We start from the raw sequence: 23,942 nt of genomic DNA, 5'->3' as shown, positions 1-23,942 counted from the left end.
TTATGACTTTTGTTCCTTTAGTTAATAACTAAGTTATAATTATCCTACTAATATTATAAATGCGAAAGTTTGTGTGGATGTCTGGATGTTTGTTACTCTTTCACGCAAAAACTACTGAACGGATTTGTTGAAACTTTACAGTATCATTGATTATAACCCAGACACATTATAACATTAATAAAAACCCGTGTTTTTATTAAATTTCAACCGATTTCAACAGTTTTAATTAAAAGACTCGAGACCCGAGAAAACTCGAGACTTTGGCCTCGAGAATTCCCGAAACTCGAGAAAAAAAATAAGTCGAGAAATCAGAAACCCTAGTTCGACTGTATGTTTTTTTTTTTTTCTATGTATGTTCACCGATTACTCCGTCAATTGTGGACCGATTTTCAAAATTCTTTTTTTGGTCGATAGGGTACACTTCTGAGGTGGTCCCATTGTCACCAAGTTAGGATCTGATGATGGGATCCTAGGGAAATCGAGGGCAACCCTCAAATTTTATAGGCACGTATATCGTTTTTCAAACTTTTTCTTAAGTTATTCAAGTATTTTCTCCTGGAAATCATCATCTCATATTGATGAGCTAATGATAGAAGGTAAAACTCCTTAATGCTTAGGAGTTGAAAGATAATTCTTTTAATTTTATAGATAAGTATAGTTTCTAAATTTATTCAAGTGTTTACATCAGATATTCATCATCTCATCATGATGGACTGGTCATGGTAGGTACAACTCCTTAACGCTTAGGAGTTGGAGGATAATTCTTTAAATATTATAGGTATAAATAGACCAACAGTTGTATTCTTTCATGTTTTTAAGGTGGGCTGACGGTTTAAGGTCTTTTTAGGTTTCCTATATGGTAACCTGTATTTTGTAGGGAATATTATTTTACACTAGACATGAAGAATATGGTCTCAATGTACTGCCTACCTTCAGTGGTAACATCAAGGTAATAATTAGTTAACTAAAAAGCAAGAAATAAGTAAAATTTTATTAAAAAAAATAAAACCGACTCCAAAAAACCTACACTAAAAAGTAGAAAAATAATTTCTAATTACCTGCTTATTTATTAGGACGAATTAATATTTATGTAGGTATAACATGATTGATACTTTTGGAGTCGGTGCAGGCAAACTTTACATGTTTCATAATCTTGGCACCGACTCCAGAAGTATCAATCATGTTATACCTACATAAATATTAATTCGTCCTAATAAATAAGCAGGTAATTAGAAATTATTTTTCTACTTTTTAGTGTAGGTTTTTTGGAGTCGGTTTTATTTTTTTTAATAAAAAGGCGTGGAGGGTTCGGAACTGCGGAAATGTTTGCCTTCTATAGAAGACCGTGGCGGTGAAAATGTTAATTGTAACTATGTTCTATTCTTATAATAACGAAACGTAAACGTAACGTAGTATAATAAATGACAAGACGACAAGTTATAATGGCAGCTGTAGTAACTAAACGCATATAACCTCACTAGTGAAAGATTCTCATGGATTCTCATGTGTTATTTTATGTGTTTTGAAAAATAAAATCAGTTTATTCAGCATATTAAATAAGTAAAAATGACAGAAACTGAAGAATACTTTCCGCGCGGTGGAAAGAAACCGACAGTAACATATTTTAAACAAAGTAACAATGTAAGACTTCATTAAAAGTTAAAAATAATTGAATAATAAATTTCAGCGAGTGATATCTTTTTCTTATAGTTTTTAGGATCTGCAGAGAAGGGGGAAAGGAAGAAAAAGAAACAGAAAAAGAAGACTGAAGATGACGATGGATATTTGTCGGATGATGTCGCAAAATACGTTGATAAATCTTACAAAAACTGTGCCTCCAGACTTAGCTATAAGGTGGGTGATTAAGTTTTGTTTATGTATTCAACATGCTGTATAGTCTTACTATACTAGTTGACTAAATGGTACTTAATTAGCTATATTGTTATGCTATTCTAGAGTATTAAACCAGGAGTGACTATTCTGGGCCGAGTGCGAAGCGCACAAGAAACTAAGCTGACAGTGTCGTTACCGGGCAACATGATGGGCTCAGTCATGGCGTGCCATGTTAGTGAGGCTTACAACAAACTGCTGGAGGCATACGTTAACGATCAGGTAACTTGAAGTTTTATAGTTAACATGTTCTTAATAATGCTGTTTACTGTTGGTTTTGACCTATTCATGTCATGAGATTTTACTCGATGTCAATGTAAATTTATTTTTATTGCTTTAATTAAATGATATGTACAGATGACGGCATGTTTGAACACTGGGATCTTATGCGAATTTGCAACAAAAATGGGTAATCTGATATGCATGTAATCGGTACATAATAGTAGATATCTGAATATCTGTGCTTCTTTAGCTTCATGGGAGATGTTCATAGTGTAAATTTTCCTTAACCAAGAAAGTAAAGATTTCTATTTTTTTCAATTTGTTAAGGAACGTCAGCGTTTCCTCTAAATGTGTTGTATTGTTTTCGTCCAGGCTGAGAAGATACGGGAGCTGCCTGAAATGTTCCAGCCCGGGCAGTACATCGCTGTGAAAGTGTTGGAGGTGGAAGGCACTAGACTCATGCTGTCCATGATGCCGAAAGACATCTATGGGGGTCTCACACGTGAAGATGTTCAGAAAGGTTAATATTTTTTAGTGAAGGTAGAAGTCCTGTGAAATCTGAAATCATTTTCATCTAATTTAGTCAGATTTTAATTTTAAATTTACTGTTAATAGATAGATCATTCATTATATTAGACTAGCTTTTGCCCGCGGCTTCACGCGTGAAATTTAGAGCCACAGGTTCGCATAAATTATAGCCTATATGATAATCTGAGTTACAAATAATAATACTGTAAAGTTTCAACCAAATCCGTTTAGTAGTTTTTGCGTGAAAGAGTAACAAACGTCCACACAAACTTTGACCTTTATAATATTAGTATTGGATAGATCTTAAAATTTTTTAGAAAAAAGGTGCTGGATTATGGAATAGTGTAACTGAAGCCAAGGTAATATGAAATGGCAATGCCAGATTTTGTATGGAAGGTGGCGTCTTTTTTTTTTCGCGCGGCCATTGACCAAACTTTGTTTTTTGATTACAAAATAGTGTAATAAACCAAACTTACTATGACATGTATACCTCCAAACTCAGTCTGAACTGAGTTACGAGCATTAGAAGTTTGATGATTTTCATACTAGATTTGCTTTTTGCGCGCAAGTTTTGTAAGAAATTGCAACAAAATATTGCGCTATTTTTTTATTGCGCTGATTCTGCTCCATACTGATGTCTGGAGCCTATAATGGATGGTATTGTTTGTTTACACATACAATGTCACTATTTTGTTGCAATTTCTTACAAAACTTGCGCGCAAAAAGCAAATCTAGTATGTAAATCATCAAACTTCTAATGCTCTTAACTCAGTTCAGACTGAGTTTAGAGGTAAACATGTCATAGTAAGTTTGGTTTATTACACTATTTTGTAATCAAAAAACAAGGTTTGGTCGATGGCCGCGCGAAAAAAAAAAGACGCCAATTTCCGGCATTGTCTTTTATAACGTCTTAATGTCTTATTAATCAAACTATGTATAATATTGTGTGCAGGTGATCTAGTGCAAGCTGCTGTGACGTCAGAGGAAGACCATGGCTACATTATGGATATAGGCATTCCCAACACCAAGCCATTCTTGCCTAAGAGCAAACACAACCCAGAATTGGAGCTAAGTGAGTATTTAATTTAGAAATGTATCCTTATACCATAATCCTAAAGTTAACTGGAAGAGAGGAGAGAAATTTGGAAATTTTCTTTTTGTACCTTGTTCAATGCAAATAAGTTTAGGCTAGTTTCCTAAAAAAAATTTTTGTTCGTCAATTTTAATATAAAAAAATATTGGACACATATTTTTAACTAGCTTTCCGCCCGCGGCTTCGCCCGCGTGGAATTTTGTCTGTCACAGAAAAACTTTATCGCGCGCGTCCCTGTTTCAAAAACCGGGATAAAAACTATCCTATGTTCTTTCCCGGGACTCAAACTATCTCTATGCCAAATTTCATCAAAATCGGTTGCGAGGTTTAAGCGGGAAAGCGTAACAGACAGACAGACAGACAGAGTTACTTTCGCATTTATAATATTAGTTGGGATTGTCAATCAAACAAATAATTACAAAGTTATAGTGCGTTGAAGTTCCGCGCGACGTCGTAAAGTGCAGCACTTTTACGCACTCACTGACTTCATGGGCCTTTTCTTTAGAACTTTGGCACGCTTTATCTCTTTACATTTTCATTAGTTTTAAAAAGTGAAAAATACGTGTCGAGTAGTTTTTGATAAGCTAACTGACGGACTAATTAAAACACTTGCTTTTTTACCCAGGAAACATCCCTATCCTCAATTTGCAAATAATTTCATTTCAATGACCCACCAGGTGCGGGTATGGTGACTTGGTGCTCTGTGCGGTCGGTAGCTCCTGAGACGGGTATCGTCAAGCTGAGTACCGACCCGGAGACAGTGCGGCGGTCGGCGCCCTCCAGAAAGCCCGGAAAAGCACTGCTGCCCGCCACTTCGGTGCACTTCGTTGTTGACAAGGTACGTTGAATGACCCACAAGGTGCGGGCGTAGTGACCCGTGCGGTCGGTAGCTCCTGAGACCGGTATCGTCAAGCTGAGTACCGACCCGGAAACAGTGCGGCGGTCGGCGCCTTCCAGAAAGCCTGGCAAGGCGCTACTGCCCGCCACTTTGGTGCACTTCGTTGTTGACAAAGTATGTTGAATGACCCACAAGGTGCGGGCGTAGTGACTCGTGCGGTCGGTAGCTCCTGAGACCGGTATCGTCAAGCTGAGTACCGACCCGGAGACAGTGCGGCGGTCGGCGCCCTCCAGAAAGCCTGGCAAGGCGCTACTGCCCGCCACTTCGGTGCACTTCGTTGTTGACAAGGTATGTTGAATGACCCACCCGTGCGGTCGGCAGCTCCTGAGACCGGCATCGTGAAACTGAGCACCGACCCACAGTTTAAAACTAAATCTTAGTCTCCCACAGAACTAAATCTTAGTCTCCCCACAGACTACCAATTTTTATGCCCATTTCACCATCAATCCCTAATTTTTAAGTGACCCCTATAAAACGTCAGAGAAAGTTCCAGAGCTACTAATACAATGCGGACCTGTGATGCGTAAGCGGAGCTTACACCTGGGCAAACATCCTAAGCCCACAAGATTTAAAACATATCGCCACCCAAAAGATACTGCTCTACCTAAAGGATGCAGGACTGGGAGGCGAACTGTAAGGAAAATACTCAATACTCAATCGTTTATTGCATAACCACATTAGCATTCACATTAGGTCTTACAATTTAGGCAGTTATACAATGTGGACCCAGTTAGGGCACAGCAACTTTAGGAAGGAGACAGAACGACGATCTTAATAGTTTCAAAAGAAATTAATGTACACATTGAGTTTGGTGGAAATGTCATTATTAAACGTTTCGATAATTATAAAATAAAGATAGAATTAATGAATTATTAAAATGGAAAAATATTGTTAAAATGTCATGCTAATTATTGTCAAGTGTTGAAATGTCAGGTTAAATAACAAGTGGTAAGCAGTTAGGTCCTACTAATTTATTATTCAGGTCAACATTAATAAATAATAACCTAAAAATCCTTAAATGAAATAGCGGCGAACTCAACGCACAGCCCAAACCACTGGACGGATCGGGCTGAAATTTGGCATGCAGGTAGATGTTATGACGTAGGCATCCGCTAAAAAGGATTTTACGAAACCACCCCTAAGGGGGTAAAACGGGATCCACGCGTACAAAGTCGCGGGCTGCCGCTAGTAAATAATAATACAATAAGAGCTATACAGGGTGTTAGGTAAATGGGTATATGAGCCGACACTAGCCCATGTTAACATGGTCATATAAATGGTATGGTGAATTCAGTTTCGATATCATCCTTTTAATTTTTTTAATTTACATACAAAATTAATTTTATAAAATCCGATTTGTATGAAAAATAAAATAATTAAAATGAAGATATCAATTTTCTGACTTCACCATACCATTTATATGACCATGTTAACATGGGCTAGTGTCGGCTCATATACCCATTTACCTAACACCCTGTATATTATTCTATTCGCTAGTAAATAATAATACAATAATGCCCGTTTTCACCATCAATCCCTAATTTTTAAATGAGCCCTATGGTAACACATAACAGGAATTTTGTTTTCATAGGGGTCACTTAAAAATTAGGGATTGATGGTGAAAACGGGCATAAGACTATTATTATGTTGCAGCCCCTAGACAACGGGCTGGAGGGCCGCGTGGGCGAGCTCACCGCCTACATCCAGCGGCAGCACCTCGACAAGGTCGCGGGGAGGAAGCCCGCCATCGGACAGAGGGTCAGTGCATTTACTTAAAAACTAATTGTTATTATTTACGGGATTGCTATCATGTACCTTAATTTTGGGTTTCGGATATTTTGACTTTCGGCACTGTTGCAAGCGCCTTGGTAGCGGCAGAGTAAATACAAATGAGTAGGTCATCTTCATAGAAACGCACCGAGCGCGGTTTGTATGTGAGCGCGCGCCAATATGTATGCGGCGCGCACGCACACACTGACAAAATTCAGCGCACCTCACCGCTAATGAACGCTAAATTTTATGTAAAGTGAGATGTTAAGGGCAGACATATCGGTCTATCCTCTTTCGCAGTCTTTTATTACGATTGCCTCCCGTTCATCAATCACTGTTCACCAACTCACTATTTTCTCGCAACTGTTCTCGACACACAACAGTCAGTTTCCGACCGATAATAATAATAGTCTGCCCATGTCGCAAGTCCAAAATCTAAGTACTTGGTACTTAGGCCGGTAATACACGGACAGCTCGAGCAGTTAGTCAGTGATCAACATACACGGACCGCTCTTGCAATCAAGAGTCAACAGCTTGAAGCTGCCAGCGATAACTGCTCGAGCAGTTGGTATTAACTGCTCAACAAATCACAAGCGCGCGCGCCGTGGAATGAAGAAAGTGGGCGGAGGTAACTGCGCGAGAGCTGTCGACAGCTCGAGCAGTCAGTGTATGGCTGGCGACTGCTTGACTGCACGATGAAAATTCACCGTGCTGTCGACCGCCCGAATCAGTTACAACTGCTCGAGCGGTTCGTGTATGTGCGTCCATAGAACTCTGCAGTTCACTGTGCAGTCGCAGCTTGAAGCTGTCGACCCTGACTGCTTCAAGCGGTCCGTGTATTGCCGGCCTTTCATATGTTCAATGTATGTAATTTTGACAAACGTGTGCGTTGTAGATAAACGCGCGAGTGCTATACGTGATGCCGACGCGCAACACTCCGTTTCTGACTATGAAGGACATCTTCGCGACCACCTGCCCTGACCTGCAGCAGGAGCAGACGCTCAAGGAAGGGGACATCATCGAGGAAGCTCAGGTTTGTGCCTCAATCATTATTGTGTGAACAGGAATTTTCTCTGCTAAAGTCCGGTCGCCGAGCACGTAGAATTTCGTCCAATGACCCCAAGCTACCCCTTATCGCTCGCGCGTTATTATATTGCTGTCGCGCTCGCACACTCACTGCGGCCGCCCGTCGCACAGTCGCGACAGAATATAATTGGGGTCATTGGACGAAATTCTACGTGCTCGGCGACCGGACTTTATAATATGTTTTGAAAAAAAAAATATATAAAGGATTTAAGGCATATGTTGGTTTGACCAGCCCTCAAAAGCAAAGTCTATTCACTCGCATGACGTGTGAATAAGCCATCACTTCCCTCAACCACATTGCAGGGAATATAGCGATAGGCTGTTAACAGATGAGCCATGTAATGGTTAATATTAGATTTCATAAGACTCGACTCATGGGCGAGGGCCCTAAGGTGTTCAAGCGTCAACTGTATTGAGGTACACACACACGGCCACACTGTTAACTATTCATTGAGATTTAATCCACTCATTTTTCTTCCGAAGGCGACCACTAACTATAGACAGAATAGCTTTATATGGCGTGCTGGCGACAGATTTAACAGACTGAGTAAGGAACTAGATATTGATTTATTCTATACTAGCATACCAGCGCTTAGGCGGCTGCTGAGCGAGCGTTTTTTCAAGCCTATCATGTAGGTTTTTTTTTATATCGTGTTTTTTATTATAAATATGAGGCGGGAAGTCCTAATATGGTTAAATTACTATCTCTTTAATGCAACATTAGGTGTATCGTGTATCATATTAATTTAATCTGTTTTTTTATAATTTCTTTAAATATCCACCACAATTCTATCTGTGGGGACCTATAAGTGGTTATCAAGTGTTATTAATTGTACAATAATCAATTATGTAAACCCTGGTCTTCCTAATATGAATAAATAAAATAAAATAAAATTTCCGTTTTTGCTCTCGCTCTCATCAAATGGTGATTCTTTGCGATAGAACGAGACGACATTACGATTAGCAAGCTAAAGTGGCAATGGGCAGCAGGGCAGGGCACATAGTATGCAGAACTGACGGCCGATAGGGCAGTTCTGGAATGGAGGCCGCGTACCGGAAAACGCAGCGTGGGACGTCCACCTACAAGGTGGACCGACGACATCGTAAAGGTAGCAGCGCTGGACGTAGGCCGCTACCAATCGATCAACGTGGAAAGCATTGGGGGAGGTCTATGTTCAGCTGTGGACTTCCTATGGCTGAATTGATGATGAGACGACATGACATACAATGGATAGTTAACACTGTTGCCGATGGTACCAATTCAAAAGATAGTTCACATTGCTTACCTGGTGGTGTTCAGGTGCTGTGCATCCTGGGCCGCTCGGTGCACTTCAAGCTGGGCGGCGGGCGCGCGGGCAGCATGGCGCTGCGCCACGTGCAGGTGGACGAGGACCTGGCTGATGAGCAGGTGCTCGCCAAGTCCTACCCCGTCGGTGAGTGTGTGACGCGGGGAGTTGTGTGTGACACGGGGAGTCGTGTGTGACACGGGGAGTTGTGTGTGACACGGGGAGTCGTGTGTGACACGGGGAGTTGTGTGTGATACGGGGAGTCGTGTGTGACACGGGGATTCGTGTGTGACACGGGGAGTCGTGTGTGACACGGGGAGTTATGTAAGGTGCCTGCATCCTGGGCCGCTCGGTGCACTTCAAGCTGGGCGGCGGGCGCGCGGGCAGCATGGCGCTGCACCACGTGCAGGTGGACGAGGACCTGGCTGATGAGCAGGTGCTCGCCAAGTCCTACCCCGTCGGTGAGTGTGTGATGCGGGGAGTTGTGTGTGACACGGGGAGTCGTGTGTGACACGGGGATTCGTGTGTGACACGGGGAGTTGTGTGTAACACGGGGAGTTGTGTAAGGTGCCTGCATCCTAGGCCGCTCGGTGCACTTCAGATGAGCAGGTGCTCGCCAAGTCCTACCCCGTCGGTGAGTACGGGACTATTCCCACCTCTCGTTCCCACTGCAACTCCTGTGTAGCCAGGATCTACAGCTTGACCTCCATAAAAACCCAACCAATGAAGGTCAAGTTTGTCCCGGGGAAAGTTAAACTGTCATCGCATCGGTGGTTCAGTGGTAGAATGCTCACCTGCCCGTGGGTGAGTAGTGTGTAAGATGATAGGGAGCTGTGTGTCAGATGGGGAGTTGTGTGTAATATAGGGATTTGTGTGTAATATAGGGAGTTGTGTGGAAGATGGTGTATTCTAAGGCCCGGTTTCCACCAAGGAGGAAAGAAGATGTGTTTTTAATAACCAATCAGACTAAGTTATTTCGCCATCTTTTCTCCGCTCAGTTGCTCAAAAGGATCGAGCGGAGAGGACCATGCTCTGGCTAAACAGAGCCCACATTTTGAACTTTGTGCTTTAAAGATACCGTTGAAAACCAATGACTGTTTTTGAGCCTGGTTAATGGTTAAGACTTAGTTATACAAGGCCTGTTCATCTCCGCGAGTTTGCATCGAAAACAAAACACGCGCGACTACTCCTTCTGAGATACCTAATCGACAGGACAGTCACGAGCGAGTATTGACGCACGCACGTGTATTCTTCACCCATTTGCATATATGTAAAAACGGGGGTTTAATTAATACTGTGCAGTATTTTTTAACTGATCGAATAATAATAGAAACACAAAATATTATTCATGCTTATTCATGTATTTTCTCCGCCATTTTCCGCAGTTTGACACCTCACGTCACACATCATTTTACCGAAGTCAGCCCTATGGCTTCGGCGGAAGTTCGGCGCAGTACCGATCACTGACGTTTGTCAATAAAATGGTGCTAGACTCTTGAGACAAGCTAAATTACACCATATTGTTAACGACATTGAGCATACATTTTTTTAAATATCTTCGCGAAGTAAACCTTCTGTACGTAGTACTTATTATTATTCTGTGGTTATACCTTTATCTGTCTTTCAGGCAGCATTCACCGAGTCCGCGTGCTAGCCTACAGTCTGTCAGACTACACGTATTTAGTCACCGACCAGCCGGCTCTTCTGGCTGAGAAATACTTCACCCTGGACCAGTTGGACGTTGGAGACTTTGTCGACGGCACAATCAAGACCATTGCTGACAATCATATGCTGGTGGACGTTGGGAGGTTAACGGGTAAGTGATGTTATTGTGAACTTTAAACCTAGGGGGCTACTCCGAAATACTGTTTACGTAGTTTCGAGTCTATCTGTTACCGTCGCTCATGCTGGCATCTCGCTTTGTGTGAGAGGGATGGCAACATTCGAAACTTCGAATTATATTTTTTGGAGTAGCCACTCTGGACCAGTTAGAAGTTGGAGATTTTGTCGACGCCACCATCAATTCTATTGCTGGTTGTTGTAGGGAGGCTCACAGGTGAGTGATGTGAACTGTTGAATGAAATAGTATTAGTTTATCGTTGGAGATTCGTCTTTAAATTGTTGCTTTTGAAATATAAAAGGTATGAAAAGCGGTGATTCTGGGAGAAAACTGTTTGTATGAGACCACTATCAAAAAGTCAAATGAAAATTCTCTATTTCTAATAGTTACAATTTCAGAGTATGGGGATATGGTTTTTTCTTGGCGGAAAGATTCTAGAATTGCCCCTATCGAATAGAACAGGTTATTTCATTTTTACTTACTATTTATTTCGGCTGATTCAGAGCCGGTGAGGGTAGTCACTATCCATTATTGACCGCAACTTCATAAATAAAGAATTTGTATGAGTTAAGACCGAATATACATTACCTACCTCCTCAGGTTACATACCACAAACGCATTACTCCGACGCTGGTCTTTTCATCGACCCAAAGAAGGCCAGTACGTCCAAACTGCCCAAGAAGTTCAAGGTCGGCCAGCGTATCAGGGCCCGGGTGCTCACCGTCGACCGACCCAAGAAAGGCCTGCTGCTGACCGTGAAGCCTTCGTTGCTGGATGAGGAGCTGGTCGTGCTGAAGAGTTATGAGGAGGCAGAGGTCGGGAAGGCGTATACTGGCTTCATTAGGGTAAGTTTGGTAATTTGGTTTGATAATATAGTTTGTTTAGGAAAGACATTACAAAATAATATTTTCGTAAACAAACAATTTTATTTAACTGGTCAAGTGATAGAAAAACCTCCTGTTTTTTTACAGGATAAACAAATGATCTTCGCAGAAACTATGTTGTTATCTATTTTTACTTCTTTCTGTCTTGTTGGTTGTCCTAAATAAATAAAATAAAATCAGTGTATCAATGGTGGTCTAGTTGTTAAAACCGACGACCGTGCATGCCGAGCAAAGGTTTTAACACACGCTACAGATACATTCGATGGTTTATCCAAAAGTTGAAAATTGATAAAAATAAATTGGCTCATTCAATGAAAATTACCAGAGAATTACCAAACAAACAATACATAATAATGATTAAATAGGTATAGCCCGACCAGGAACATAAAAACCCTCGTCATGTTGCGGAAAATTCAACTATCTATTTTAAAAAAAATTGTCACTTTCTAAGTGTTGAATTTTATGGAATTGGGAAAGAAGTACCGAGTTTGAAGCGTTCATGAGCAGACATTGCAGTTGAATATTCAAGTTCTGAATTTGATTATTGATCAATAATAAAATAAATCCTACTAGCTCGATTGATAATTTCATTTTATTTATTTAAACCAGGTTACCTATAATAATATTTTTTCGTTAATTTATGAAAATATCAAATTAGCCCGTAATCCTGAATCCTGATACATAAAGTTAGCCTATTAATTTAACACAGGTACGACTGTACTCAGTGTTGCAATATCAAATGCAATTGACGCGCCTCTATGCCAGGGTTTTTATGTTCCTGGTCAGGCTATAGTTGTAAATTGTAAATGGCGATGGTTTCAGCTGGTCCGCGAGTACCTGCTGGTGTCGTTCTTCGACAACGTGACGGCGCTGGTGCCGCGCGCGCACGTCTCGCGGGAACCGCTGGAAACACTCGCGCACGCCTTCCACCTCGGACAAATTGTAAGTCCACACCAAAGCTAAATCTTTTTTTTACGTCTGGAAATGCTTTTGGCATACCCACTGGTCGATGGGGACGGCCAGTGGGTTATGTGGGACTCTCCTCGCCTACCCACTAAAGGCGGGGTCTACCCACTAAAACCCTACCACCCACGGAACCCCCAATCCCCTCCTCCAGTTGTTTTTTATAGAGGTTTTCTCCTCGCGGCGCTGGTACAACAGGACCCCCGGCCCGCCGTAGCGGGTTACAGCTCTGCTGATCAGAGAAGTACCGAGAGCAGCCCTCCAAAGAATGAGCCCGGGCAAACGCCCCGCCCCAACACATTGCTTCCTTCATCCTTCAAATTCTATCCTTCATTCAATAATGGGGTAATCATAAACGACACTCATGTACATTTGTATAGCAAAGAGGACTATGACGCCATCCGGTCGCAAACCTAATTGACTGTCAATTTATTGATTTTATTCAAATTGCTAAAATTTTTTATAGGTGTCAACTAATCAATTTAACGATATTTCTTGGCCCAGTGTTTATAATACTGTTATACTTACATACTTTATTTCGTTGTGATACTAAAATATTAGTTACAACTGAGTTATTCAGAATACTACGCTTTAAAATACTATCATAATATTATTTACTTTCAGGTGACATGCACGATTTTGAAGGTAGACGCCGAAAACAAAAAAATGACTGGTAGCTTTACTGTAGTCCCATTTACACCTCGTGTAAGTAGACCAAATTATTATTTTTTAAATTATTTATTTCTTTTCTTCACAAATTTTATTTTTCTTCTATTATCTCAAAATTCTTCAACTAATTTTCAGCCTAAAAATGAAAAAGCAGAAAAACGCAAGCAAAAGTCTGGTGATGAAGTGCCTAATAAGAAAGCAAAATGTAACGACGAAGAAACGGACGTCAAGGATAAAAAGAAAAAGAAGAAAAAACGTAATGATTCAGAAGCAGATGACGAAGAACATGACACGGACGCTAAGACTAAGAAAAAGTCTAAAAAAAGCAAAGAAAAAAATCAACTGGAACCTGCAGAAGACTCTGACAACAGCGAAGCAAAGGACAAACGCTCAAAAAAGAACAAAAAGAAAGAACAGGAATTAAAATCAGAAGAGAGTGACGCGATAGAAACAGATTTTTACGAAGACAGCGACCAAGTGTTGACGCCAGAAGATAAGCACCTGATAGATTTGTCCGACTGTGACGATATCAAAAAGTGCAAAAAAAGGATCGTGTCTCTAACAAAGAACGTTAACGCACGAATGAAAAGGATAGACAGGATCGACCAGAAAATCGTCAAAATAGAAACGAAAGGGCTCAGCGCAAAGAACAAAAGGTACCACACAGCGATGCACACGGAAAAGTTAGTCGTTCAAGAAAGAATTGCTAAATTATTAGAAGCTTTAAAGAAGGCGCAAGAGAAACTAAAAGAATTAGGGTTCGACGAAGAAGAAAATCGCCAAAACAAATTGGATAAGAAAAAACAGAAGGAAACAGAAGTCAAAGAAGAAGACACAACTGCACAGCCACCTGTAAAAGAACAGAAAGAGACAAAAGAATCGAAGAAAAGGAAGAAAGACATCAAGATAGTGGAGAGTCTAGAGCCAGCGCTTGAAGTGCCGAGTGCTAAAGATTTCTGGTCGGCGGACACTGAGAACTTGACGAAGAATGTACAAGAGGAATCCAGTAGCAGCGAGGAAGACGTAAGTGTCATTTTATGCATTACTATTAGCTATAATTATTAAAAAGGTTGTTATCCCATATCAAGTTTTAAGTTAATTTTTGTAATTTTCTATCACACTTCTCGTTCGGATTAGTACTTTTCTACACATAAGTCTTTCGACAAGTTGTTTCGACTTTCGACATGTCCTTCTCGTGGCTTGGGACTTATAAATTGGCATTATCAATTATTATTTCAAACTTATTCATTCATCATAACTGCCACCAATACCATGTCCACCTATAAACCATTAAAATAATATTCCAGGAAACAGAGCAGCCCAAAAAGAAGCGTAAGAAGCGCAGCGCAGCAGAGAAGCTGGCGAAGTTACGCGAAGAGGAAGAGCGCATCCGAGCGTTAGAACAGAGAGCCGCCACCAGCGACCAGCAGCCAAGATCTAGCGACCAGTTCGAGCGAGCGTTGTTGGCCAGCCCTGACTGCAGCCAGCTGTGGATCGCTTACATGGCCTTCCATTTACAGGTGCGTGAGAAAACCTAGTTATATTGTCCCATAGGTAACTGCTAGAGCTGAAGAATCGCGCTGAAAATATCCAGTTCCAGCCTTACTCTTAACAACCACAGCAATATGGAAAGTTAAAGGATCCGAATTGTAGCAGGCGTCTGCAAGTATGGCAAAGACACCAGCGAACAACAGCCGCGATCTAGTGACCAGTTCGAGCGAGCGTTGTTGGCCAGCCCTGACTGCAGCCAGCTGTGGATCGCGTATATGGCCTTCCATTTACAGGTTTGTGACAAAAAATAGCCATCATGTCCCACATTGACATGAAACTCTGTCTAGTCCTAACGACCTAGTTCAATAGGGGATCCAAATCGTAGTCTGCTGTGGGTCGCCTATATTCTAGTCCTCTATCTGCACGTGTCTGACAAAATATAGCATAATGTCATACAAGAATCTGCTGGAGTTGAAGAATCTACTCCAACAACGCCTAAAAACTACGCAACATCTTTTCGTCCAAAATACCTCAGTGCTTGAAGACTAAAGTCTGCAACTGCAACCAATGTGTGTTACCTGTGATGACTTATGGCTCGGAAACGTGGCCCCTCACTAAAGGCCTTATACAGAAAGACAGTTTACCTCTGGTAAATTAGAGTCATGTTCCTGCAGTGGAGTTGAAATTACCTGATAATAATGATGAAATTATCCAATCTATTTAAATTGCTGAGATCGTTCTGTTTCTTCCAAAGGTTGCTGTGCCCTAACTTGGTCCAAATTGTTCTGCTTGAATTGTAAAACCTTAATTCTAATGTGATGAAGCAATAAAGTATTGAGTAATGATTAATTTTGTGTGTGCGCAGGCGACGGAGATCGAAAAGGCTCGCGCAGTGGGGCGGCGCGCACTCGGCGTCATCAGCTTCCGCGAGGAGCACGAGCGCCTCAACATCTGGCTCGCGCTCGTCAACACAGAAGCGCGCTTCGGGACCAAGGTATGTTACCTCAAGCAGTTCTCGATAGACTAACCTCCTTGATATTTTTATACTATAGTCTGGTCGCCGAGCACGTAGAATTTTGTTCAATGACCCCAAGCTACCCATATTTATCGCTCGCGCGTAATTATATTGCTGACGCGACTGTGCGACGGGCGCCCGCAGTGAGTGCGAACGCAACAGCAACATTATTACGCGCGAGCGATAAGGATGGGTAGCTTGGGGTCATTGGACAAAATTCTACATGCTCAGAGACCGGGCTTTAGACATTGTCATTCAAACTAGTTTTTCACCACCCATGTAACTTTTATTAGTAAGAAAATTGAATTTCACCATTTTCTTCATCACAAAATCAAATTTTTGCATCTATTTTACATATTTGGCACGTCATATCTTACGAAATACAGGTTGCTGAATCAATGAACCGCATTTTTTCTATCCAATATCTCCTTCCGAGACGTGTAAAACCAAAATTTGTAGTAGTAGTATCAGGCTTACACCCGTATTCACAAACGATTCTTGCTTAAGTGAAGCAGCAACGCTATGCGAAGTCCAACGCACAGCGTTGAATAGAGCTCTATGATTGGTTCGTTTGTGTCACACGGCTCAAGTATTGTCTATGAATAGATTTTTGGGACCCTGTGCGTTCACACGTACTGTGAGACCTCATACTAATGTTTGTGAATAGGGGTTTAAAACAGAAATAAAATCCAAGCTAAACTAAGCCAATTTTCCCAGGAATCCCTGCAAAACATCCTTCAAGAAGCAGTTCAAATGAACGACCCGTTCCAAGTGCACTCCAAGGTCCTGGACATCTATGTGGAGACCAGCAAGCAGCAGGAGCTGTGCTCTCTCGTGGACCTGATGCTGCGGAAGTATAAGAGAGATCCTGGGACGTACACGCTGTGTGGAGCGGCCTGCTTTAAGCTGGGGCTCGTGGAAAAAGCTAGGCAGGTCATGCAGAAAGCCATTAGTGTGCTGGAGAAGAAGGAACGTAAGTACTGGTATTTACTGTTTAAGCCTAGACGCAGACCACCAACTTTTAGCTGGCCGATAGTTGAGTCGGGCTGTTAATCAGTATGGAGATGTATGAATGTATTAAACTTTTCAATAAATTACCACAAACTGTTGTAGAATTGCCCATTCATAAATTTAAAGCACATATCAAAAGCACCTTAATGAAAAAGGGCTACTATAAAGTTGATGATTATATAAAAGATAAAAATGTTTGGAATGTTTAACTACCTAGCTCGCATCAATACTTATGACTATAATATTTTGTATATTTTAAAGACTGTAAACCCTTGAAAAGGAGGCTGACAATAGTGACTGAGTTTCTTGCGCTGCTTCTTCTCAGCACTGGCCCATTTATTGTCCCGAAGCAGTGGTAGGGTTAATATTGGGACGTGTAAAAGTGCTTTCTAAAAGCCTATTTGCAAAAATAAATGAATTTTATGAATTTTTTATTTTAATTTTTTACGTGCGCACATTACACCGATTTGGTATCGGCCGATTCTTCATACAAATTAGAATCGGACCCAATTATCGGCCAACTAAAAGCCGGTGGTCTGCGCTTAGGCTAAATTAGAGAGGGTCGTGCTCCTGCTATGGAGACTAAATGATCATGGTGCCTATACAAAATAACATTCGTGCCAGGTCCACTAAAGCGGAGCAGAGCGGTGATTTCATTCAGGTTATTCAAAACATTTCGCAGTCTCCGCTCCACTCCACCTTGGTAGAAGCCGGGCCTTAATTCCGATCGATTTGTGGCGCGAAGTTACCGATAAAAACTCCGGAGCAAAACGATTTCGGAATGTTATCTATAAAGATAATGGAGGGCAAAAGACAAAATATTGAAAATGGCATAGAGCAAGCAAGGGCAACCTCGGTGTTGCCAGACATTATTCTTAATTTATTACCAAAATAATTAAAAATCTCCATGTAATATCAATGAGGGCTATCGTTTTAGCGCTCACCAGTTGGCGCCACTGTTGAGTAAGGTCCTGTCACTTGCTAGTAGCGAAGACAGTGGCGCCAACTTGTGAGCGCTAAAGTGGTAGGAGGACTATCGCATTTGCACTCATCAAGATGGCGCCACTGTAGAGTAAGGTCCTGTCAATCGCCAGGGGTGCCAACTGTTAAGTATAAAAACGATAGCCCTCATTGAGATAGATTTACGGAGCGAAGTTATTACCAATAAAACACTCCAGAGTAAATAGATTTCGAAATCTGTTAACTTCAAAGAAAATGCAGGTAAAAAGGTAACATATTGAAAACAAGCGCAACCTCGGTGTTGCCAGACATTGTTCTTAATTAATTACCAAAATAAATAAAAAATATGAGGATCTGTGCCTTAATTAAATAAACAAATCTACATGTAATATCAATTAATGTTAATTCCAGACGTGTCAGTGCTAGTCCAGTTCGCGCTACTTGAACGGGACTCAGGCGAGCGCGAGCGTGCGGAGGCTTTGTTCGAACAAGTCTTAGCGGTGTACCCGCAGCGAGTCGATGTTTGCTCGGTATACGTCGATATGCTGCTCAAGGCTGGCGACGTCGACCATGTCAGGTAAGTGCTAGTTTTAATTTAAATTTAATGCACAAAAATATTTGTAAGACTACGGTAAATGTGCTTTTATTCATCATTTTACTCACATTTTCACAAAGATAAATTTTAATGCTTTTTTGACACTTCGATAAAATAAATAATTAAATAAATCATTTATTTGCCAGAATATAGTTACAAATGGTTATAGAGAGAGAAGTTTCCAACATATTCTATCGTACATACGATGTTCAAATATTACAAAAAATACGGTTAAGTTTTTAATACGATCCGATTCCGTCAACGCGGCCAAGCCATATCAAATATTGCAAAAAAATGTTTTAAACCTACTAAAATAGTATTTTTTATTTTCTTTTGTGTCAAATAAAGTTTTTCTTATTCTTATTCTTTTATCAACAGGCAAGTCATGGAGCGTGTGACGTCGCAGAAGTTGCCAGCACGAAAAATGAAAATACTGTTCAAGAAGTGGATTGAGGTGGAAGAAAAAATAGGAGATCAAGAAAAAGTGGAAGACATACGACAACGGGCCATGGAGTACATAGAAAAAGCCAAGTTTTAGTTATTTGTTATTCAATTTACTTAATTATTGTTCTCATCTGTCTAGTTGATTATTGTATCATACTACCAATTGGTATTGTTATAAAGTTACCCATACAATTCCATCCTAGCTGAAAATTTAAGTGTCAATAATAATACACAGTAAGAATTTGTCAAAATATTTAATAAACGTAAAGATTACATAAAACAATTAAATGTATTTAAACATATAAGTCTTGCTACTTTTGATTGTATTAATAGTATTATTATTTACATTATTGTCTGGCATCGGTGGGGGTGGGGGAGGTGGCACTCCGCTCGGTGAATTATTAACTACCCGTGGCACAGGATTCTCGACCTTACGTTCAGGTGGCTGTGGCTTATATCTATACGGCAAACCACTGCCATAAATAGAGACAGGTTTGCAGATTACATACCCCAACTTGGCGTAGAAATTCTCTTGGCCCTTCGTAGATAGATAAACCTTCTCTAACTTGAGAACTTGCTTACAATATTCTTCAGCTTTTCTCATGAGAAAACTACCTAGTTTCTTTCCACGTAAGGCTCTACTTATAACTACAGTTTCTACAAAACAGCCTTCGGATATGGCCGGTATGGGTGTGAGTTTAAGGTGCCCTAGGAGTTGTTTAGCATCGTTGACCAGGATCAAGCTAGTAGGCAGATTGTCGCACGAAGCTTGAAGGGACATCATCCTGACTGTCTCGCTGCGCGGCCATTCGTCGTTTATTAGATCGCAACATGGCTTCAGATATTTAGGGTGCTTGTGAAGCAATAATACTGTAAGGTTTTCTGATTCCATACTTTAATTTTCTGAAAAGGAATAAATATTTTATTAGTTTCAATAGAAGAATATTTTTTTTGGTGTGGCAACATTCTACCTGTGCGATAGGCTTAAAAGAGTTGTAGCCAGAGCCGTGAAAAATATTTAAAAAAAATCTGTCACTGTCAATGTGCAGCCATCTGTCATTTTTATCGTCAAAAATTCACTTGTCAAACAAAAGCGAAAGCATTTTTGCAATATTTTGCATTTATCGTGAACCAGACTAAAATTATAAGAGAAACTGGAAAACAAATATCTTACCCAACAGCCGTCACACATTTTCGTCACCATCTCCCGATCGAATGCACGGTAAGCGCATTTCTTTGCTTGTAATTTGTCGCGGCCACTGGCGTGCTCGAAAGACGGAGGCAAACTAACCTATTTTTAACTGTCAGCGGTTCAAAACAGCCGTCCGCGATCTTTTTGCGTAATCTTTGTAATTTAGACCGATGAGATAATAAAAATCTAATGTTCTGTGTTAATTACGCACCGCCTGCATAAATGAATGCGCCGCTAACTGGACCAGCGCCGGTTGTTTACTTCCACATTCGCGGAAGCATATTATTATACGGATGAATTGCGAAAGAAACTAATTTGCAGCACTCACGAAGCATGAATTAAATTAAAGCTAGAATTATTTAAATCTGCACAGTAAGATTACATCTTATCTTAGCTTATCTTTTCCATTAAATATTAGCAACTTTTCAGTCAAAAATTCAGGCCCCTAATCAATAAAATATAAATTCTCAGGATAATATACATTTAGCTCATTGTTTATTTGTATTGTTTTCAGGTAACATGGAGGATGACGATGATGTCCCGACTCTATCGGCCGATACATTTGCAGCGCTTCAAGAGTTCTATGCAGAGCAGCAGAAGCGACAGGAAATATTTACCAAACTTGAGGCAGACGACAAATTAAAAGAGAATGTGCTGTTTGATGAAAATTGGGTTGGTATTACATGCTTTTATTTATTAATTTAATTATACTTCCTATCATCAACAGCCCTTTACAGTCCACTGCTGGACTATGAGCCTCCTCCACTATACTTCCTATAAGTTAAGAAAAATAAAGTAGAAGTATTTAACTTGAATTATACTCCAAAAATTTGTAACTATAACCTTCGTATACCCGCGCCAAAAAGCATTACACATATACCCGCGCACGGTCTCTCAGACCGAAAGTTGAGCTCGTGTTTTATAGCATAATTGTGTACTGTATTGTACTATAATTTGCTTTAAATTATACGTTAAGGTTATTATTGCATCAAAAAATTAAAACAAATTTTATAACTATAGACATTTTGATTTAATCAGCCTTTAAATCAGACTTAAAATTTAAACAAAATTTTACATCAGCCTAAATTTAATAACAAAAAAAAACTTTTTTTCTTTTGAAGCCTAAAAAATTACTATAAAATATAATAAATAGAAGTATCCTTAGTAATATAAAAGAACAAAACAGTATTTATCACTAGTGGTTTCAGTGGAATAATAACCGGAACATACCATAACTGCATGCTCGTATAATGACAAAAATACTTTTTGCATCTGACAAATCACCCTCAGAATCGGTGTTGTTCTTCTGCACTTCTAAATTATCCACCACCTCATCACTGTCACTCTAGTCATCATAGTTGGAGTCCGAATCTTCACATTCTAACATCGCCCTTATCCTTTCTTCGTTCATTATGACGACAAAAATGGCTAAAACAAATTAATAATAATAAAATACAGTAATACTTAATTGATATGAAACGCCACTAAAATATGACAATACATTTTAATGAGTAATATTGTAAAATAAAACAATAGTAACATACCTGAAGTAGAAACACGTATACCCGCGTCGGTCTCACAGACCGAATAACAGCAAAAAGTGACACACGTACACTTGGCAGCAGCGATCGCCCAACACTAAACAATGGCAGGCCACAAATCATGAAGCTACTAAAACCGCAAAGTCATAGAGTGAATCATTTTTGAAAAAACTCCGAATTATTAGTTCGTCGGTCTGAGAGACCAACGCGCGGGTATAGTAAGGTTAAAAATAATATTTCATAGAGGTGTAACAGTGAGACAGAACTTAATAATCTTGTTTGATCAATACTAAACTCTATAATCTTTTCTTTCACAGCAACTAAGCCAGTTTTGGTATGATGAGGCTACAGTTCAGGCTCTGGTAAAGGTTATAGACCGAGTAATATCAGACGGAGGGAGGGTGGCGCTTATTTCTTGTCCTACCCTCTTTGTGCCAGTAAAGAGACAAATTGGCAATAGAGCTACAGGTGGGTTTCATCAATGTGAATGTGTGAACAAAATAAGATTGTCTGTATGTAGGGATTTGTCAAAAAGTATCAACACTCAAGATTCTACGCATTTAACTTGTCAGGCTGTTAGTTTTACAAACATACAATTTATCTCTTATTTCTCATGTTTCAGTGTCCCTGCTTGAATACGACAGAAGGTTTGAAGTTCATGCACCAGACTTCATTTTCTACGACTACAATACAGCAGACAAGTTACCGCCAGACGTTTTAAACAGTTACGACTTGGTTGTGGCAGACCCACCGTTCCTTTCAGAGGAATGCATAACAAAAACTTCGGAAACCATCAAATTACTGTCCAAAGATAAGATTGTTGTGTGCACAGGTGCCATCATGAAGGAAAACGTAGAAAAACTATTGGATTTAAAGTTGTGCAATTTTCAACCACACCACAGAAACAATTTGGCTAATGAGTTTTCATGCTATGCAAATTTTAATCTGGATGACATCCTGAGGTGATATTTACAAAGTAACTATGAACAGGCAACTTATTTACTAAACCAAAACTGATAATATCAGTATAATATATAGGAAATTACTATTGAAAATTGTATCTTATCTGGAACTTATACATCTAGATAGTAAGAATAAAACTCTACTGTTGTAAAACACTTGCATTTATTATTGTTTTCCTTAACAAAACTATTACTTTGTTACATTATGCTGGTTAACATCTTATTAACTCTCGAATACGATAATCGTCACTTCGCTACATTAAAAATATTCATTTTTAACAATTTACCATATAGATATTGATAAAGGTACAGGGTTACTCTATCCTAGCGCGGAGAAAATAGATATCTAATAGATTTTGTAATAAGGAATTGACATTAAATATTATCATGTCTTAACAGGAGTTATTGTTAAAGTTATACATCTCTACATGCTAAAATGGCCAGCAGTAAGGCCTCAGCCTCGAACTTAGCGGGCAGCGGCGCGGGAGCGGCGGCGGGGCGGGAGCGGCAGGATCTTATGCGTAAAATCAATTAGACCGGTTCTCGAAAACAGCGGCGCGGCAGCGGCGCCGGAGCGGGCAACGAGCGGGCAGCGGCGAGGGAGCGGGCAACGAGCGGGCAGCGCACTCCTTCTTTTGCCCACAATAAATCGAGCGTAAGGAATAAATTTGAATCGAAATAAAATTGTCGCCGTTGTTCAGACATTTCGTTCGCGAATAAAAACAAATATCTCGACAACACAACCCCGAACACAACACTTCGCCGCTAAAGCGCCGCGCGAGCTGCCCGCTTGTTTCGAGAACGGGTCTGCGTTGCCCGCCCCGCTCCCGCGCCGCCGCCGCCGCCGCCCCGCTGCCCGCTAAGTTCGAGGCTGAGGCCTAAAGGATATCGTTATTATTTTCCTTCGAGGGTATAAAATAATGACTTATTAACTTTAGTGCTGGCACTAAATCTGCATAACAATATTATAAGTCGGATAGAGTACATTATTCTGTATACAATAATTTTGAAAAATAGTACTTTCTATATGTATGATAGAGTAATCCTCCACTAATAATCGTCGATACTTCGAATAACAAGAATTACATTAATCACATTATGAATCGTTTATAACTAGCAATGTCATCATTTCAGAGTTTATGCTATGTCTAACAAACAAATAAAAATTGATACACCTACAGTAACTTGAAAAAGTATAGGCAATCAGCGCTGCAGTTATGAGCACAAATTATTTTTAAATGACATATTTCAACAAATAGTATAGTTCATCTTTTAAAACAACGGAACTGCATCCGCAATTTGTGAATACTAAAAAGTGCAAAACATTCCATAAGTAGAATCTGTATAAGTATGATAACACTAAACTCTACCATGCAAATAACTGAATTTTGTGGTCATAATCCCAACACTGCAGTGCTGATAATTTTTTATAACATTCTACGAGGGCAGTTATTTGTATAGGCCATGTGATGTGGCGTCATTACGTTTAATGGACATATTTTTAAACTACAATAAATTCTCCGTTTCTATTACAATAAAATAAATAATCATTTACATTTTAATTTATTCATTACTTATACTTAATAATGATTTGGTGTTTAA

At 40.0% G+C, this 23,942-nt stretch overlaps 3 protein-coding genes across 4 annotated transcripts; 2 read left to right on the top strand and 1 right to left on the bottom strand.

Annotated features, from left to right (window-relative positions):
* Positions 1–1,467: 1,467 nt before the first annotated feature.
* LOC135080837 (protein RRP5 homolog) lies at positions 1,468–18,950 on the top strand. Its single transcript, XM_063975562.1, has 20 exons — positions 1,468–1,641; positions 1,711–1,854; positions 1,957–2,112; positions 2,485–2,632; positions 3,593–3,712; positions 4,411–4,571; positions 6,285–6,389; positions 7,297–7,434; positions 8,788–8,926; positions 9,103–9,234; positions 10,401–10,589; positions 11,214–11,458; positions 12,320–12,439; positions 13,085–13,165; positions 13,265–14,152; positions 14,437–14,649; positions 15,486–15,614; positions 16,353–16,608; positions 18,018–18,183; positions 18,580–18,950. Exons 1-20 carry the CDS (start codon positions 1,567–1,569, stop codon positions 18,737–18,739), a joined length of 3,765 nt encoding a protein of 1,254 aa, XP_063831632.1. The 5' UTR covers positions 1,468–1,566; the 3' UTR covers positions 18,740–18,950.
* On the bottom strand, positions 18,884–19,909 carry LOC135080485 (N-alpha-acetyltransferase 80). Its single transcript, XM_063975120.1, has 2 exons — positions 19,820–19,909; positions 18,884–19,548 (listed from the first exon to the last, which is right to left on the bottom strand). The coding sequence occupies exon 2, from the start codon at positions 19,535–19,537 to the stop codon at positions 18,929–18,931; it is 609 nt and encodes a 202-aa protein (XP_063831190.1). The 5' UTR covers positions 19,538–19,548; positions 19,820–19,909; the 3' UTR covers positions 18,884–18,928.
* On the top strand, positions 19,779–22,496 carry LOC135080483 (EEF1A lysine methyltransferase 1). Of its 2 annotated transcripts, none has more exons than XM_063975118.1 (4): positions 19,779–19,867; positions 20,352–20,509; positions 21,696–21,846; positions 22,001–22,496. In XM_063975118.1, exons 1-4 carry the CDS (start codon positions 19,861–19,863, stop codon positions 22,342–22,344), a joined length of 660 nt encoding a protein of 219 aa, XP_063831188.1. In that variant the 5' UTR covers positions 19,779–19,860; the 3' UTR covers positions 22,345–22,496. The 2 variants fall into 2 exon arrangements, with proteins under 2 accessions (XP_063831188.1, XP_063831189.1); XM_063975119.1 differs by lacking the exon at positions 19,779–19,867 and adding an exon at positions 20,102–20,209.
* Positions 22,497–23,942: the final 1,446 nt, after the last annotated feature.

Source organism: Ostrinia nubilalis, chromosome 18, assembly GCF_963855985.1.
Source record: "Ostrinia nubilalis chromosome 18, ilOstNubi1.1, whole genome shotgun sequence".
In the NCBI taxonomy this organism is placed as follows: domain Eukaryota; kingdom Metazoa; phylum Arthropoda; class Insecta; order Lepidoptera; family Crambidae; genus Ostrinia; species Ostrinia nubilalis.
This window is presented reverse-complemented; position numbering and strand designations above follow the sequence as displayed.

Excerpts from the sequence above, each read along its gene's own strand:
- LOC135080485 (XM_063975120.1), bottom strand. The coding sequence starts at position 19,537 with ATGGAATCAGAAAACCTTACAGTATTATTGCTTCACAAGCACCCTAAA.
- LOC135080483 (XM_063975118.1), top strand. Across the intron at positions 20,510-21,695 it reads TGCTGTTTGATGAAAATTGG|CAACTAAGCCAGTTTTGGTA; the intron begins GTTGGTATTACA and ends TTTCTTTCACAG. Across the intron at positions 21,847-22,000 it reads AATTGGCAATAGAGCTACAG|TGTCCCTGCTTGAATACGAC; the intron begins GTGGGTTTCATC and ends CTCATGTTTCAG.
- LOC135080837 (XM_063975562.1), top strand. The coding sequence starts at position 1,567 with ATGACAGAAACTGAAGAATACTTTCCGCGCGGTGGAAAGAAACCGACA. Across the intron at positions 1,855-1,956 it reads CCTCCAGACTTAGCTATAAG|AGTATTAAACCAGGAGTGAC; the intron begins GTGGGTGATTAA and ends ATGCTATTCTAG. Across the intron at positions 7,435-8,787 it reads ACATCATCGAGGAAGCTCAG|GTGCTGTGCATCCTGGGCCG; the intron begins GTTTGTGCCTCA and ends GGTGGTGTTCAG.